Source organism: Diplotaxodon limnothrissa, linkage group LG13 (genome assembly GCF_057381915.1).
Source record: "Diplotaxodon limnothrissa isolate DT_005_m linkage group LG13, D_limnothrissa_male_GT1.1, whole genome shotgun sequence".
Lineage (NCBI taxonomy): Eukaryota > Metazoa > Chordata > Actinopteri > Cichliformes > Cichlidae > Diplotaxodon > Diplotaxodon limnothrissa.
Window position 1 is genome coordinate 16,394,697 of NC_140608.1, and position 18,063 is coordinate 16,412,759.

The window sequence follows — 18,063 nt, forward strand, 5'->3', positions numbered from 1 at the left end:
GAGGAAGGAGAAGTGTCTGCTGGCCAACCTTGAAAAAGAAAGTTGTCTATATGAGGACACAGTTATTATACTTCAAAACAAATGGGATTGCAGTAGATACAGATGGAGGTGGAGCGCCTATTGGGGTCGTGTGACTCAACTGACAGGCGTTTTCATGTTTGACCAACCGACTGCTCAGTTGCAGCTTTAGTGTTTATACTTGAATCATAAAATGAATCCATAGAAGTCCAAATTTTATTTGTCAGAAATGAAAATAACCCTGTGATTGTTGTCTTGGAATTTTCTTTTTTAATTTTCAAATGCTGCTTCTCTTTAATGAGACCCTTTGTTAAAAAGTTTGAACACAGAGAAGAATAAGACTCGCTAAAACCAAAAAACAGTAACAAATAATTATTGTAGAACAGATTCAGGCAGAGAAAATAAACAGTATTCTGTCCTGATTATCTGACTCTAGACTTTTAAGTCAAATGTTTCCATTGGTGCTGACAAGGAAAACGTAACTTATTTTTGACTCGTCTCTTCAGTTGTCAGGTATTATAAGTTGACTTACAGACACCCGTGTTACCTTAACCAGGTATTTATTTGCGTCCTTCCAATTTTTGTACGCAGACTTAAGCAGCATCACACTGTAACAGAATAAGCATTATTTTTAATCTAGCAAAACCTCAATGGAGACAAACAGGTCTTTATTTTCACACCCAGCAGAGCATTACTCCCAACATATCACTTCACTTATGGTGTCACACCTTTGCTAATCTGACACAAAGGTAACAGAAACAACTGGAGCAAGTTATAACTCAACACAGAGCATTTTTGATTTTAAAACAGGCCTAGCTCCATCCTTTTGCTCACCTTCCTCCTTTAGTATGAGCAAATATGAACGTAAATATGAACTTAATCTGCTTAATTTTGAGCTTTTGGATTTATGGCGTGTGCTACAAGTTTACAAGTGCTTGAGAAAGTAGACCTGCAGGCCTGCTCTGACTTAAAACATTAAAATGAATTCTTATTAAATGTAGCGTTACGCCTGAAGGGGACAACGCTCGTAGGAGACTAAAGCTACGTTTGCGATTAGATTAAACGTAACATTTTGATTAAAGGACATGATTAAAGCATTCATTTTAATGCTTATGTAGATGTTAGATGAGACATACGCTGCTAAGCACTATTGTTCCCGTGCTCTAATTCTTCCATTAAATGTGCATGCCAGCCTCGCCCTTGCCATAAATCAGTCATGCCCCTACATCACGGATACGTCTTCACTTTATCATTATAAATTTATGCTTTCTGTGGCTGACAAGGAAACTTGTGTCCCAGAGAATCACTGCACGTTTTAATCTTCCATAATGAAAAACAGAACTGTAATGCATTTAAAGGAATTTAAGCAAACCGGGGACGATACGCGAGAGCAGATAAGCCCTCGCACCTCCAAGAGGAATGAAAAGTAACAGTTTTCACGAGCAGCAATAATTGAACAGCGCCGGGGATTCTCCGTACCTCTCAGTGCCATCCTTGTGCATTTTTTAACTTGGACAAAATAGACGCAAGTTAGACTAAACTGCAGCTTGTGCAACATCTGTGTGAGCTGAGCCCCCTCTCACTCGCTCGCTCACTCACTCAACAGCGGGTGAATGTTTTAAAGGAGACAAAAAAAAAGGTCTGCAGTGGATGATGTGCTGGGAAGACGGTGTTCTCATGAATTACATCTCCATAACTGCATCTCCCACTGACAGTCTCAAATGGGCTCTGACAGAATGCTGCAGATATTGATGGATAGAGGGATGCAAGACAGGCTTAATTGCAGTTTGATGAGTCAAGGTTTCTCAGAGGCAGACGACACAGCCATCATGGGGTGTATCTGGGATGATCAGGAAGAGGAGTACAGAAGTCTGGTGAGGAACTTTGTCGCATGGAGTCACACAAACCACCTGCAACTCAACACCTCAAAGACTAAGGAACTGGTTGTGGACTTCGGGAGGTCTAGAGCAGGTCCACTGCCGGTTCAGATAGAGGGGGAGGAGGTGGAGGTGGTCAACAAGTACAAGTACCTCGGGCTGTGGGTGGACAATAAACTGGACTGGTCATGCAACACAGAGTACCTGTATAAAAAAGCCCAAAGCCGACTGTACTTCCTCAGGAGGCTGAGGTCTTTTAACATCTGCAGGAAGCTCCTGAGGATGTTTTACCAGTCGGTGGTTGCTGGAGTACTTTTCTATGCTGTGGTGTGCTGGGGGAGCAGCACAGCAAAGAAGGACTCATCCAGGCTGGAGAAACTGATCAGGAGGGCTAGCTCTGTGGTCGGCATGAAGCTGGACACTCTGGTGACAGTGGCAGAGAAAAGGACATTAAAGAAACTGATGGACATTATGGACAATGCCAGGCATCCTCTGCACACGGCCATTAACAACCAGAAGAGTCTGTTCAGTGACAGGTTGCTTCTCCCAAAGACAAGAACTAACAGACTTAAAAACTCCTTTGTCCCACACGCCATCAGACTGTTTAACTCCTCTCTGGAGGGGAGAGGGAGGGGAAACAGGAGGACAAAGGAGGGAACAACTAAGCTGTAGTGCCTCTTCACCTCACTGTACAATACCTTGTGCAATACTTTTGTAAATAGTCAACGGTGCAATAGACTCAATACTTGAAATGTGCAATTCACTTGTATTTTTATTTTTATTCCTATTTATTCTATTTATCCCCTTCGTATATTTTATTTATATTGTCTCTGTATTTATATATATGTGTGTGTGTATAACTCTGTAACTTCTGTCGGTGCTGTGCTTTTTTTGGAAATCGAATTTCCCAGAGGAACCCACCCGAGGGATTAATAAAGTTCTATCTTATCTTATCTTATCTTATCTTATATCACCCGCAGACACCCACAGGTGGAGCGCTTCCCTGTCTTATACACGGTGGGCTTTCTCTTCGTATAAATACAGTCATAATCTACATAAATATTGGCTGTGGCGCAGTTAATCTCGTTTGAAAGGTTTATTAACTTGTTACATACACCTCTGCCAGTAAATTGACTTTGAATAATCTTCCGTGGAGATCAAACAAAGATAAAGATAGAATTTTTTTTCTTTTTTGCCATGAGTCTGTGCCAGATTACAGTGTACAAGTGACAACTCGGATAACAATAGTTTTCCATCTTGTGTGTTACGCTGAATGTCAGTCATAACTCACCCGTTAACTACTTCCACAATTCTGTGTGCAGCATGGTGGGTTGGCGGCCTACTTTACAGCCTCCCAACGTTCATATAGTTGATTTGCTTGCAACGTCTCCGCAGTAGTGTGGTGAGTTTCCACATAGTTGATAAAGCTGCAAAAAATTAGTGCTCAAAGTCAGTTTTGCCACTTGTTCCTCCTCCCCGACTAAAATATTAATAAGACAATCCATCTGTTCATACATTGCAGCCACTGCTGACTTAATAACAGCTCCTAATTTGGATGAGGAAACACTGACTATGTCTCATTAAATGAATATACCACGGCTGTCATTAGCAAGTCGAAGGGACTGAATGACAATTATTGTCTGTTAGCGTCCAGGCTCTGTTAGTGAGCGTACAAATGTGCTGCAAACTTTCTCAGATGTCTTTTTGTCATATTATATTGGTAAACAGATGTTCCATAATGTCTTTGCACAGAGTATGTGAAGCACTCCCTACAAATCTTTACACATGTGCCACGGACAACATATTTGCCACACTCTAAATGTAGCCAAGACTCCAAGACTTTGCATGACAAAAAATATAAGCAATAAAGGTCATAAGTAGGTGCTGAATGTATGCAGATTGTGAGAAAGCTAGTTCCTATGTGTATACGATTGCAAAAAATATATATATATTTATCACAAATTATTCATTAACTATCTGTCTTGACCAAGGATGGAGCACATTTGTCTTAGAGTTCTGTTTATTTAGTATATTCGCCACATAACTGACAGAAAAAAATCCTGTCAAAACACTTCAAGGGCATCTCACTGGCAGTCATGAAGTGCCATCTATTGGCAGGCAGGGGAACGGCATCATGAAAGTGCTGCAGTGCAACAGGGAATTAAGTTTTTCATTATCCTGCAAGTCTAACATAACGCCACAGGCTCATGAAGCTTGTGCCACTGTGTTTCTTTTGGCCCCTTCCATAATTACAAACTCTTTTGATTTTGAGATGACACGGTACTGAATTTTATTTTTTTTTCTGATTACTTATTCATAGCAACTGTCCTTACCTAAGTTTCACTCTCAGAGCTTTGTGTCTTTGTGTCTTTTCGTCCTGCTTTGGCTGTCAGTCACTGTCAGAGATCTGCTCTGTTCATATAGGGGGAGAAGGGGGAGCCTGGAGTCCTGGGGGAAAAGGGGGAGAAAGGAGAAAGAGGAGATCCTGTACGTATTTTCCTGCACTGACATTTACAATGCCGCTGCGTTACAGAGTCATTAACCGAGGCTTCCCTCCCTCTCCCACAGGGTCAGCCAGGTGCCGAGGGATCCGGCGGCATGAAAGGACAAAAAGTAAGTCACATCAATGTCAAGTGGCAAATATGATGATTCCCTCTGTTTCTGCTCCCTGAGACTCTGAGGCTAAACCTCCTGAGTTAGTCGTCTTCTTCTTCTTCGAGTCCGTTTATCCTCCAGTGATCTTTAAAATCATCTGCCAACAAATAATGAAGCTGCCGACGATTTGTTGTGCGTGTTTGTTTTTTACATTTGCAATTGTTTGTATCATTTGCTCCTCTAAGCATGGTCCAGCTCATTTTCTCATTACTGACAGGTTGTGTGTATGTGTGAGAGTGTGTATGTGTGTATTTTTGTGTTTTCTACGTGTTAATATAATAGAGTCAGAGCAATAATTTGCAGAAGAAATCTCTTGCGGTAAAGACAAACAAACCAGGACCAGAGTTCTCAGTGGCGTCTGTACGGTATTTTCTTTAATTATCTATCTCAGTGTGCCTCTTTATGTGTCACTAAGCAGGAAGTTAGGTCTAAAGAAGAATGAAGTATTATTGTTCAAGCAGACAGAGCAATTTACATATTTTTACAGTAGCTCCTGACTTTTAAACTGTAAGAACTTAACAAATACGCAACAAATTATTTTACCGCGTTGCCCTATTTTCCAATTCCTTTACATACATTCAAAATGATTGCATTCTGTCATTTCAATAGGTAGGCACTGAGAGGTAGGCACAGCTTATAATGCATGCAAAACTTGATTTTGAATAGATGTATGTGGAGTTCAGTTGATTGCGTTTGTTTCTAAAGCAGTCATACCTGCAGAGGTGTGAGGCTGGAGCTGAATTGCTGACATTTCCATTATATCAGTGCTGTCACGTTGATCCCGAGTATGTATAATTCTGGCTGTGTTCTGCATATTATTTTAGATAGCTGGGAAAATTGAAGTTTTGGTCTGATGCTGATGGTGCCAGATGATGAGCTGTTGAATCACCAAAACGATTAAACTCCTCGATTAGGTTTATCGCACTCAAAATTTCCACAGCAGTTCATACAGGTGGGGGTATTTCTGTCAGAGGTGCAGCCTGGCCTCAGTAGGCTGTATTGGCAGTTTGATCCCCTGCTCCTTTGGGACTGTGAATGGGCATCCAACTAACTAAAACGATGCTCGAAAGGTTTAAGGACAAACGTTAAACACGTGAAACTTTGTGCAATTTTTTTAGTAGGAGAAGAAGAAAACATGAGCTGTTCATGACAGTAGAGGAAAACTTGGTACTATGTGGCCAACTGTATGGCTGTCCATCCCAGTGCTGTCAAGCTATTGCACTAAAAGTCAAACATTTGCTTGTATTCCAAGAGGAACAGTTAAAGGATGACCAGAGTCTTTTGATATATGGCACGGGCAGCATGGAAATGTGAACCACATTTCTCGAAGTCTTACAGTCCAAAAGTCAGCCAGATTCATCATCGGGGAACAATGCATACCTCTGTGCAATTTCATAGCAATCCATCAAACAGGGGTATTTCTCTCTGGACCAAAGCGATGGACTTACTGACATTGACATCCCAAGAGCCGTGCCACAAATGAGTTGTGTGACTTTTTTTAACTTGTAATATGTGGGTATTTTTAAACTGACATTTAAATCGCTGGAAACCTTTTTCTGTTAAAAAGTGGTAAGGTACAACATGTGTTTGTTTGGGGTTTTTTTGCTCTATTACAACCACAAAAATTGCAGTTTGTAAATTGCAAATGAAAGAACTGACGCTCCCACGTGCTTTGCCAAATTGAAAGGTTCCCCGGGGCACTTAATAAGCCCATTACAATGCTCATAGGTTACATGGTATGGACATACACAACGTTAATTAGCATTCTGTGTGAGACACCTGAGAGGCGGTATCCCAGCACGCTCTTTAAGGAGAATTATGTTTTGTTTCTGCTCGTCTTTTGGCTGTGGCAGTGTTTTCACTAAAGACTGCTCATGTTATTGCTTTCTTAACTGTTGCTCTTAAACCTATTGATGTAGTTGTTCCAGGTAACCTGTGGCAGCTTGCTTTCAGCACTGGTTTCTCAAGTGCTTTTTTATGTTCCTTCTTTTTTGTCACTGCCAGCTTGTCGCTCTGTCACCGTCATAAGCAGCCACTGATACAATGTTTCTGTTGGATTTTCAGGGTGATGTCGGCCCTCCTGGTCCTCCCGGTCCTGTAAGTAAATCTATGCAACCCCGCCTCACAGAAATAGTCTTTACTATGAGTTGGCATGAAATGGCATTCTTAGGTTTCATCCTGAGAGACAACACACCATGCTGGATGAGTCACGAAAGCATTTGTTTGTACTTTTTTTTTGTGACGAACACAAAAATATGTCCGATGTTTGTACGTCAGCGAGCTGCTCGTAATAGAATTTGGGAACCGAGGAGAAGAAATAAAGAGCGGTGCAGTGTTTACCTTTGCAGTCACGCCTCGAACTGGTGTCAAGCCAGCCTCCAATTCGAGACTTGCAGTCAAGCCAGCCTCCAGTTGATTTTACGTTCCCTGTGTTTTCAAAGTATTACGGGAATGGATGTGGAAACCAGATTTCAAAATAAAAGCCAACTTCGAGTGAATTAACAGATATGTTAAGAACATAATAACATATAATTTAGGCTTTTTTTTTTTTTTTTTTAGAAACTCTAATGTTACATCTACATGACACAGCCTTGTACCCTAATTGTGCCCTGTCAAGGCCATCTTATTTTGGATTTCAAAGTAAAAGCCCTGTGAATCTTCATTTTTGAACTACTCTTTCAATGAATTCATAATGCTCTTAAAAGCAAAAGTCGTATTTCCAAATACTATTTGAACTTTGTATCAACACTTTCCAACCGCAGTCTTTTTCACAGTAATACCATATCAAATAAATTCTTTCTGATTTTGCTTTTCATAGTAATGGCCCTTTGAAATTGCCGATATTTGACTTAATCTTCTAACGATTCAAAATGCTCTAAAATGGAAAATTCCTGTTTCCACAGGGTAATTCCACCTTAGATCAACAGTATACAACCCCACAGTGATACCATATCAATATCAAGTCATTCTGATTTTGCTTTCAAAAATAAAAGCCCTTTCAAATTGTCCATAATTGACCTAACTTTCAGTGATTTCAAAATGCTCTTAAATAGAATTTTGCTGTTTCCACAGGGTAATTCCACTTTAGATCAACAGTATACAACCTCACAGTGATACCATATCAATATCAAGTCATTCTGATTTTGCTTTCAAAAATAAAAGCCTTTTCAAATTGTCCATAATTGACCTAACTTTCAGTGATTTCAAAATGCTCTAAAATGAAAAATTCTTGTTTCCACAGGGTAATTCCACCTTAGATCAACAGTATACAACCCCACAGTGACACCATATCAATATCAAGTCATTCTGATTATGCCTTCCAAAATAAAAGCCTTTTCAAATTGTCCATAATTGACCTAACTTTCAGTGATTTCAAAATGCTCTAAAATGGAAAATTCCTGTTTCCACAGGGTAATTCCACTCCAGATCAACAGTATACAACCCCACGGTGATACCATATCAATATCAAGTCATTCTGATTTTGCTTTCAAAAATAAAAGCCCTTTCAAATTGTCCACAATTGACCTAACTTTCAGTGATTTCAAAATGCTCTAAAATGGAAAATTCCTGTTTCCACAGGGTAATTCCACTTTAGATCAACAGTATACAACCCCACGGTGATACCATATCAATATCAAGTCATTCTGATTTTGCTTTTCATAGTAATGGCCCTTTGAAATTGCCGATATTTGACTTAATCTTCTAACGATTCAAAATGCTCTAAAATGAAAAATTCTTGTTTCCACAGGGTAATTCCACCTTAGATCAACAGTATACAACCCCACAGTGATACCATATCAATATCAAGTCATTCTGATTTTGCTTTCAAAAATAAAAGCCCTTTCAAATTGTCCACAATTGACCTAACTTTCTGTGATTTCAAAATGCTCTAAAATGAAAAATTCTTGTTTCCACAGGGTAATTCCACTTTAGATCAATAGTATACAACCTCACAGTGATACCATATCAATATCAAGTCATTCTGATTTTGCTTTCAAAAATAAAAGCCTTTTCAAATTGTCCATAATTGACCTACCTTTCAGTGATTTCAAAATGCTCTAAAATGGAAAATTCCTGTTTCCACAGGGTAATTCCACTTTAGATCAACAGTATACAACCCCACAGTGATACCATATCAATATCAAGTCATTCTGATTTTGTTTTCAAAAATAAAAGCCTTTTCAAATTGTCCATAATTGACCTACCTTTCAGTGATTTCAAAATGCTCTAAAATGGAAAATTCCTGTTTCCACAGGGTAATTCCACTTTAGATCAACAGTATACAACCCCACAGTGATACCATATCAATATCAAGTCATTCTGATTTTGTTTTCAAAAATAAAAGCCCTTTCAAATTGTCCATAATTGACCTACCTTTCTGTGATTTCAAAATGCTATAAAATGGAAAATTCCTGTTTCCACAGGGTAATTCCACTTTAGATCAACAGTATACAACCTCACAGTGATACCATATCAATATCAAGTCATTCTGATTTTGCTTTTCATAGTAATGGCCCTTTGAAATTGCCGATATTTGACTTAATCTCCTAACGATTCAAAATGCTCTAAAATGAAAAATTCTTGTTTCCACAGGGTAATTCCACTTTAGATCAACAGTATACAACCCCACAGTGATACCATATCAATATCAAGTCATTCTGATTTTGTTTTCAAAAATAAAAGCCCTTTCAAATTGTCCACAATTGACCTAACTTTCAGTGATTTCAAAATGCTCTAAAATGGAAAATTCCTGTTTCCACAGGATAATTCCACTCTGTATTTACAGTATACAGCCCCACAGTGATACCATATCAATATCAAGTCATTCTGATTTTGCTTTCAAAAATAAAAGCCCTTTCAAATTGTCCACAATTGACCTAACTTTCTGTGATTTCAAAATGCTCTAAAATGAAAAATTCTTGTTTCCACAGGGTAATTCCACTTTAGATCAATAGTATACAACCTCACAGTGATACCATATCAATATCAAGTCATTCTGATTTTGCCTTCCAAAATAAATGCCCTTTCAAATTGAACATATACGGCCTACTTTTTTGACGATTTCAAAATGTTCTTAAACAGAATTTTGCTGTTTCCACAGGATAATTTCACTTTAGTTCAACAGTATACAACCTCACGATGTTACCATATCAATATCAAGTCATTCTGATTATGCCTTCCAAAATAAAAGACTTTTCAAATTGCCAAGATACGACCTACTCTTTTAAAGATTTCAAAATGCTCTAAAAGTGAAAATTGCTGTTTCCACAGGATAATTTCACTTTAGATCAACAGTATACAACCTGACAATGTTACCACATCAATATCAAGTCATTCTGATTTTGCTTTCAAAAATAAAAGCATTTTCAAAATGCCCATATCTGACTTGATCCTGGAACAATTTCAAAATGCTCTAAAATGGAAAATTCCTGTTTCCACAGGGTAATTCCACCTTAGATCAACAGTATACAGCCCCACAGTGATACCATATCAATATCAAGTCATTCTGATTATGCCTTCCAAAATAAAAGACTTTTCAAATTGCCAAGATACGACCTACTCTTTTAAAGATTTCAAAATGCTCTAAAAGTGAAAATTGCTGTTTCCACAGGATAATTTCACTTTAGGTCAACAGTATACAACCTCACGATGTTACCATGTCAATTTCAAGTCAGTCTGATTTTGCTTTTCAAAATAAAAGCTTTTTCAATTTGCCCATATATGACTTACTCTTGGAGCGAATTCAAAATGCTCTAAGATGGAAAATTGCTGTTTCCACAGCATAATTCCACTTTAGATCAATAGTATCCAACCCCACAGTGATACCATATCAATATCAAATCAGTCTGATGTTGCCTTCCAAAATAAAAGACTTTTCAAATTGCCGATATACGACCTACTCTTTTAAAGAATTCAGAACGCTCTAAAAATGAAACTTGCTCTTTCCACAGGATGAATCCATGTTAGATCAAAAGTGTACATCCACACCATGGTACTACTTCAATTTCAAGTCATTCTGATTTTGCCTTCCAAAATAATGGCCTGTTGAAAATGCCAATAACTTACCTAACTTTCAGTGATTTCGGAATGCTCTAAAAAGGAAATTTTCTGTTTCCACAGAATAATTTCACTTTAAATCAACAGTATACAACCCCACAGAGATACGATGTTAAGATCAAGTCACTCTGATTTTGCCTTCCAAAATAAAAGTATTTTCAAATTGCCCATAGACGACCTACTCGTTTAACGATTTCAAAATGCTCTTAAATTGAAAGATGCTGTTTCCACAGGATAATTCCACTTTAGATCAACAGTATCCAACCCGACAGTAAAACCATGTAAATTTCATGTTGGTCTGATTTCGCCTTTCAAATTAATGGCCCGTCGAATTTGTCCATATGTGATATACTCTTTCAATTATTTCAGAATGTTTTAAAAATGAAAATTGCTGTTTCAACACATATTGGGTTTTCATTTTGAAAAGCAAAATCAGACTCAATTGATTATGACAGAATTGAATCATAAAGATGATGTAAAAGGAAGCTGAAATTGCCACTAGGTTGTAATTGATAGTACGTTTATATTTTAAGTCTGTGGAAAGATGTCATTCTAAATAAAGAAATTACAAAACAGCTTGCAAACCAACCATGACATCTTTCCACAGACTTAAAATATAAACGTACTATCAATTACAACCTAGTGGCAATTTCAGCTTCCTTTTACATCATCTTTATGATTCAATTCTGTCATAATCAATTGAGTCTGATTTTGCTTTTCAAAATGAAAACCCAATATGTGTTGAAACAGCAATTTTCATTTTTAAAACATTCTGAAATAATTGAAAGAGTATATCACATATGGACAAATTTGACGGGCCATTAATTTGAAAGGCGAAATCAGACCAACATGAAATTTACATGGTTTTACTGTCGGGTTGGATACTGTTGATCTAAAGTGGAATTATCCTGTGGAAACAGCATCTTTCAATTTTAGAGCATTTTGAAATCGTTAAACGAGTAGGTCGTCTACGGGCAATTTGAAAATACTTTTATTTTGGAAGGCAAAATCAGAGTGACTTGATCTTAACATCGTATCTCTGTGGGGTTGTATACTGTTGATTTAAAGTGAAATTATTCTGTGGAAACAGAAAATTTCCTTTTTAGAGCATTCCGAAATCACTGAAAGTTAGGTAAATTATGGGCATTTTCAACAGGCCATTATTTTGGAAGGCAAAATCAGAATTACTTGAAATTGATATGGTAACATCGTGAGGTTGTATACTGTTGACCTAAAGTGAAATTATCCTGTGGAAACAGCAATTTTCACTTTTAGAGCATTTTGAAATCTTTAAAAGAGTAGGTCGTATCTTGGCAATTTGAAAAGTCTTTTATTTTGGAAGGCATAATCAGAATGACTTGATATTGATATGGTAACATCGTGAGGTTGTATACTGTTGACCTAAAGTGAAATTATCCTGTGGAAACAGCAAAATTCTTTTTAAGAACATTTTGAAATCGTTAAAAAAGTAGGTCGTATATATGCTCAATTTGAAAGGGCATTTATTTTGGAAGGCATAATCAGAATGACTTGATATTGATATGGTGTCACTGTGGGGTTGTATACTGTTGATCTAAAGTGGAATTACCCTGTGGAAACAGGAATTTTCCATTTTAGAGCATTTTGAAATCACTGAAAGGTAGGTCAATTATGGACAATTTGAAAAGGCTTTTATTTTTGAAAGCAAAATCAGAATGACTTGATATTGATATGGTATCACTGTGGGGCTGTATACTGTAAATACAGAGTGGAATTATCCTGTGGAAACAGGAATTTTCCATTTTAGAGCATTTTGAAATCACTGAAAGTTAGGTCAATTATGGACAATTTGAAAAGTCTTTTATTTTGGAAGGCATAATCAGAATGACTTGATATTGATATGGTAACATCGTGAGGTTGTATACTGTTGACCTAAAGTGAAATTATCCTGTGGAAACAGCAAAATTCTTTTTAAGAACATTTTGAAATCGTTAAAAAAGTAGGTCGTATATATGCTCAATTTGAAAGGGCATTTATTTTGGAAGGCATAATCAGAATGACTTGATATTGATATGGTGTCACTGTGGGGTTGTATACTGTTGATCTAAAGTGGAATTACCCTGTGGAAACAGGAATTTTCCATTTTAGAGCATTTTGAAATCACTGAAAGGTAGGTCAATTATGGACAATTTGAAAAGGCTTTTATTTTTGAAAGCAAAATCAGAATGACTTGATATTGATATGGTATCACTGTGGGGCTGTATACTGTAAATACAGAGTGGAATTATCCTGTGGAAACAGGAATTTTCCATTTTAGAGCATTTTGAAATCACTGAAAGTTAGGTCAATTATGGACAATTTGAAAAGTCTTTTATTTTGGAAGGCATAATCAGAATGACTTGATATTGATATGGTGTCACTGTGGGGTTGTATACTGTTGATCTAAGGTGGAATTACCCTGTGGAAACAGGAATTTTCCTTTTTAGAGCATTTTGAAATCACTGAAAGTTAGGTCAATTATGGACAATTTGAAAAGTCTTTTATTTTGGAAGGCATAATCAGAATGACTTGATATTGATATGGTATCACTGTGGGGTTGTATACTGTTGATCTAAGGTGGAATTACCCTGTGGAAACAAGAATTTTTCATTTTAGAGCATTTTGAAATCACTGAAAGTTAGGTCAATTGTGGACAATTTGAAAGGGCTTTTATTTTTGAAAGCAAAATCAGAATGACTTGATATTGATATGGTATCACTGTGGGGCTGTATACTGTAAATACAGAGTGGAATTATCCTGTGGAAACAGGAATTTTCCATTTTAGAGCATTTTGAAATCACTGAAAGTTAGGTCAATTGTGGACAATTTGAAAGGGCTTTTATTTTTGAAAACAAAATCAGAATGACTTGATATTGATATGGTATCACTGTGGGGTTGTATACTGTTGATCTAAGGTGGAATTACCCTGTGGAAACAAGAATTTTTCATTTTAGAGCATTTTGAATCGTTAGAAGATTAAGTCAAATATCGGCAATTTCAAAGGGCCATTACTATGAAAAGCAAAATCAGAATGACTTGATATTGATATGGTATCACTGTGAGGTTGTATACTGTTGATCTAAAGTGGAATTACCCTGTGGAAACAGCAAAATTCTATTTAAGAGCATTTTGAAATCACAGAAAGTTAGGTCAATTATGGACAATTTGAAAAGGCTTTTATTTTTGAAAGCAAAATCAGAATGACTTGATATTGATATGGTATCACCGTGGGGTTGTATACTGTTGATCTAAAGTGGAATTACCCTGTGGAAACAGGAATTTTCCATTTTAGAGCATTTTGAAATCACTGAAAGGTAGGTCAATTATGGACAATTTGAAAAGGCTTTTATTTTTGAAAGCAAAATCAGAATGACTTGATATTGATATGGTGTCACTGTGGCGTTGTATACTGTTGATCTAAGGTGGAATTACCCTGTGGAAACAGGAATTTTTCATTTTAGAGCATTTTGAAATCACTGAAAGTTAGGTCAATTATGGACAATTTGAAAAGGCTTTTATTTTTGAAAGCAAAATCAGAATGACTTGATATTGATATGGTATCACTGTGGGGCTGTATACTGTAAATACAGAGTGGAATTATCCTGTGGAAACAGGAATTTTCCATTTTAGAGCATTTTGAAATCACTGAAAGTTAGGTCAATTGTGGACAATTTGAAAGGGCTTTTATTTTTGAAAACAAAATCAGAATGACTTGATATTGATATGGTATCACTGTGGGGTTGTATACTGTTGATCTAAGGTGGAATTACCCTGTGGAAACAACAATTTTTCATTTTAGAGCATTTTGAATCGTTAGAAGATTAAGTCAAATATCGGCAATTTCAAAGGGCCATTACTATGAAAAGCAAAATCAGAAAGAATTTATTTGATATGGTATTACTGTGAAAAAGACTGCGGTTGGAAAGTGTTGATACAAAGTTCAAATAGTATTTGGAAATACGACTTTTGCTTTTAAGAGCATTATGAATTCATTGAAAGAGTAGTTCAAAAATGAAGATTCACAGGGCTTTTACTTTGAAATCCAAAATAAGATGGCCTTGATAGTGACAGGGCACAATTAGGGTACAAGGCTGTGTCATGTAGATGTAACATTAGAGTTTCTAAAAAAAAAAAAAAAGCCTAAATTATATGTTATTATGTTCTTAACATATCTGTTAATTCACTCGAAGTTGGCTTTTATTTTGAAATCCGGTTTCCACATCCATTCCCGTAATACTTTGAATACACAGGGAACGTAAAATCAACTGGAGGCTGGCTTGACTGCAAGTCTCGAATTGGAGGCTGGCTTGACACAAGTCGCCTAGACCATGGTGGCATGTCATCTTGTAACCAATTTCCTTTCTTTGACAGTCCTCCAGCTCTGTTCTATCATTAAATATATACTTTTTCGTTCTTTCTTTCTGTCTTTCTTTTTTTTTTTTTAATATGAGCAGGGGATCAGTGTTGATAAAGGGCACCAAACATGGGCAGCCTTTTTAAGGCAGATGAGATTAGTCATGTTGAATTTCTCTGGAAATAGCTCCCTCCTTTTTTCAGATAATGAATTCACTGATAATTGGCAGCTCCCTGAGAACTATAAACCACATGCATATCTGGGAATTGTGCACGGAATAGCTTTCACGGCGCTGAAAAGCTACGAACTGTGACTTTTTGTGTGTCTGGCATCCACAGAACGCATTTGCACTCATCAGATGTTAAAATCCTTCGCCTGGGAGTCTTTGTCGTGTGAAGTAATGGGGGTCACGCGGTACACGGCCCGCTCGTGGTGCTCATAATTTTAAATTACAGAATTACAAACCATTACAAGCCCCGATCTTACTTTTTTTCCCATTTGCGCGACAGTTTCAGCTGAAAGGCAGATCAGAAACAGAAACACTGACGTCACAGTGGATGTCTGACATATGCTGAAGGTGACACAGAGTGGGTGGCGCTGGCATGATAGAACTCATTACTTAGACATTTTAAAGACAAAAATACACTGTGACGAATCAGGTAAAGATCTCTGAGGCGGCAGTAATGACTCCAAAGGGAGGCAGCAACTATTTGTAGCCTTTTTTTTAAAGGAAAGAAAGAAAAAAGGATAAAAAAGTATCAAATGAAAACAGTCTCAAAGTCTTTGTGTCTTAAAAGACTTTGACATTTAGAGGACTCGGCCCTAATGGGTTTTGTTCTAAAGATCTGCTTCCTATTGAACTTCTGAAGGCTTTAGACGTGAGCTTGGAAACAAAGTTTGATGGCTTTGATTCTCATTCTCACTTTCATTGCTCGTTAGCAAATGATTCATAAGGAAATTAGACAACTTAATTATAGAGTGAACAAATATCACTCAATTTCTGCTGGTTTCACTGGTTTCTGTGTACCCAACAAAAATGTAATTTGATAAAAATGTACGTCAATGCAAGTGTCGTTTTGTTTATTTGTTTGAATTTCGTTTCTACTCGTGGATTAAGACTTTTTCTATCGAAACAGAAATAGAAATTGTGTTCATTGTTGTGTAGTGAGGTGTGGGCCACCCAGGATAGATGAGATGTGTACTAGAGCACACGGCAGAGAGGAAAACATTAGTCATTTGATAAATGAGGCTATTTGAATATTTAGTACCAGGCTCTGTCTGTGCTCTCTGCTTTCCCGTGGCAGATAATTTTGGCAGTTAAACATTGATTTCCCTTACACAGCAGAAGCGAGGGTTCAGATCATTACCCTCCCTTCATAAACCTTCTTGTGCCTGTGTTTATTAGTGACAGGGAGGAGCAGTGCGCTTACAGGCATGCATGGTCATCACTTCCCCCAATGTCCTTAAATTGGCAAGACAGTCTTTTTAGCTCTGAGACTGTGCTGTTTTTTATTGTCCCCGCCTTTAAAATAGAGCTTATAATCTATTAAACTGAATCTGTTATGCCAGGTTATCTGTTATGCCAAATTTGGACAGAAATTGAGTCACATGTTGATGACAATGAGTAAAGACATTGAGAATATGCAAGTTGAAGGTTGACTGATTGCGCAGGGATGCGTTCGAGGTTTCTGTATCTTTGTCAAAGCTTAGCAACTATTGTTGCTAAAGGAAGAGAAAGCACCCCAAGGTATGTAGCCTCTTTGCAACAAAATTTCCAAAAGGCTTAGAGACACATTTAGTAAGGAAATAAGAACAGCTGTAACAGCTGGATAGAGAGGAAAAAAAGGATCAAAGTTAAATGAGAAACAGTCCGGTTACTAATGAAAATGATGTCAGCTGTAGGCACATGCAGATATCTCCCACAGATATGGCTTTTAGTCCCCAGATTGCTCCTGTTTCCTCTTGCTTCTGATATCATTAAATCTTGCAAGAATGACCAGGTTATAACTGCACACAGGCACAAAACACATGGTTAACACAAGAGGCCTTAGGACATTCAGATATAATGAGTTCTGATGATTGCAGATAGATGCACTAGGCCTGAAACATCAGATCCACTTAAAAACCTTTTGTCCACTTTATACCAACATTTCTGTGGTGAAGCTCATATCCAGATTGTATCTGCATCTGCACAGATAGGTCTGCCTTCAGTAAATGTCTCCAGTGTCAGCACTGAAATGTGATTGTGAGCAATCCAACTGAAACAATCGCTCGTATCATCGCCCGCTGAACCGCGCCACCTCTACCCGGCGTGTGCATGCTCTCAAAGGCAATTGTGGTCTTTTGTGAAACTGGATTTTATGGAAAACATCTTTATTTTTCCAAAGCGAAGGATTTTGTGGAGTCACACTTTTGCATGTTTACTCGTTTTCAATTTGTCAGCAGTTTAGCCAGTTCGCTCACAGGTGTATCGACACGTGCACTTTCATTTCAAACTATAATCTGATTAGATGGGGAATGCATTAATGGCGGGTCTAAGCGACAATATGAAACTTAGGAGCTCCGTACAAACACTTTGATTTGCGACTTTAATTTCGGTGCATCGAGTGGTCTTGACCTCGTGCCTTTCGTTAATTTTGTTGTAGCAGGCTCTGCCCAGCTGCACTGTCACCCCATCTCTGAGCTGTATTGAAAGTATACCGCGAAAGAGAAAGGAAAAATACAGATTTAATCTTTTCTTATCTAACCTGGGTTCAGACCGGTGGCAAGAGAGCCAATTGTGAATTAAATAGGAGCTGCCACTCATGCATTCTTAAAATATTCAGTAGCTCAAATCACTTTGTTTCCTTTTATTTATTTATTTCAGTTTTCACTTGCACTAATTGTGAGATCAATGAACTTTTTAGAGAACACTGTGTCTTTTTCATTACTCCTAGGTGATGACAGCACATGGATTAAGACAGCTTTCGGGAACTGTAAGCAGCTGTTTATGTCACCGAACATGAAATGTTTATGTAGTGTCTTATTTCCTCGAGCTCCTTGTTCACACTGCACACAAAGTACGGTACAGTCAAATTTTAAAGT

At 37.5% G+C, this 18,063-nt stretch overlaps 1 protein-coding gene across 3 annotated transcripts in view; it reads left to right on the plus strand.

The window, feature by feature from the left end:
- The window catches only part of LOC146620100 (uncharacterized), a 121,161-nt gene that overhangs the window by 63,298 nt on the left and 39,800 nt on the right, over positions 1 to 18,063 (plus strand). For all 3 annotated transcript variants that reach the window (XM_085368762.1, XM_085368763.1, XM_085368764.1), the window contains 4 exons: positions 4,320 to 4,382; positions 4,464 to 4,508; positions 6,615 to 6,647; positions 17,916 to 17,954. In XM_085368762.1, coding sequence (XP_085224888.1) covers positions 4,320 to 4,382; positions 4,464 to 4,508; positions 6,615 to 6,647; positions 17,916 to 17,954 — 180 coding nt within the window. The remainder of the gene's footprint in view (positions 1 to 4,319; positions 4,383 to 4,463; positions 4,509 to 6,614; positions 6,648 to 17,915; positions 17,955 to 18,063) is intronic.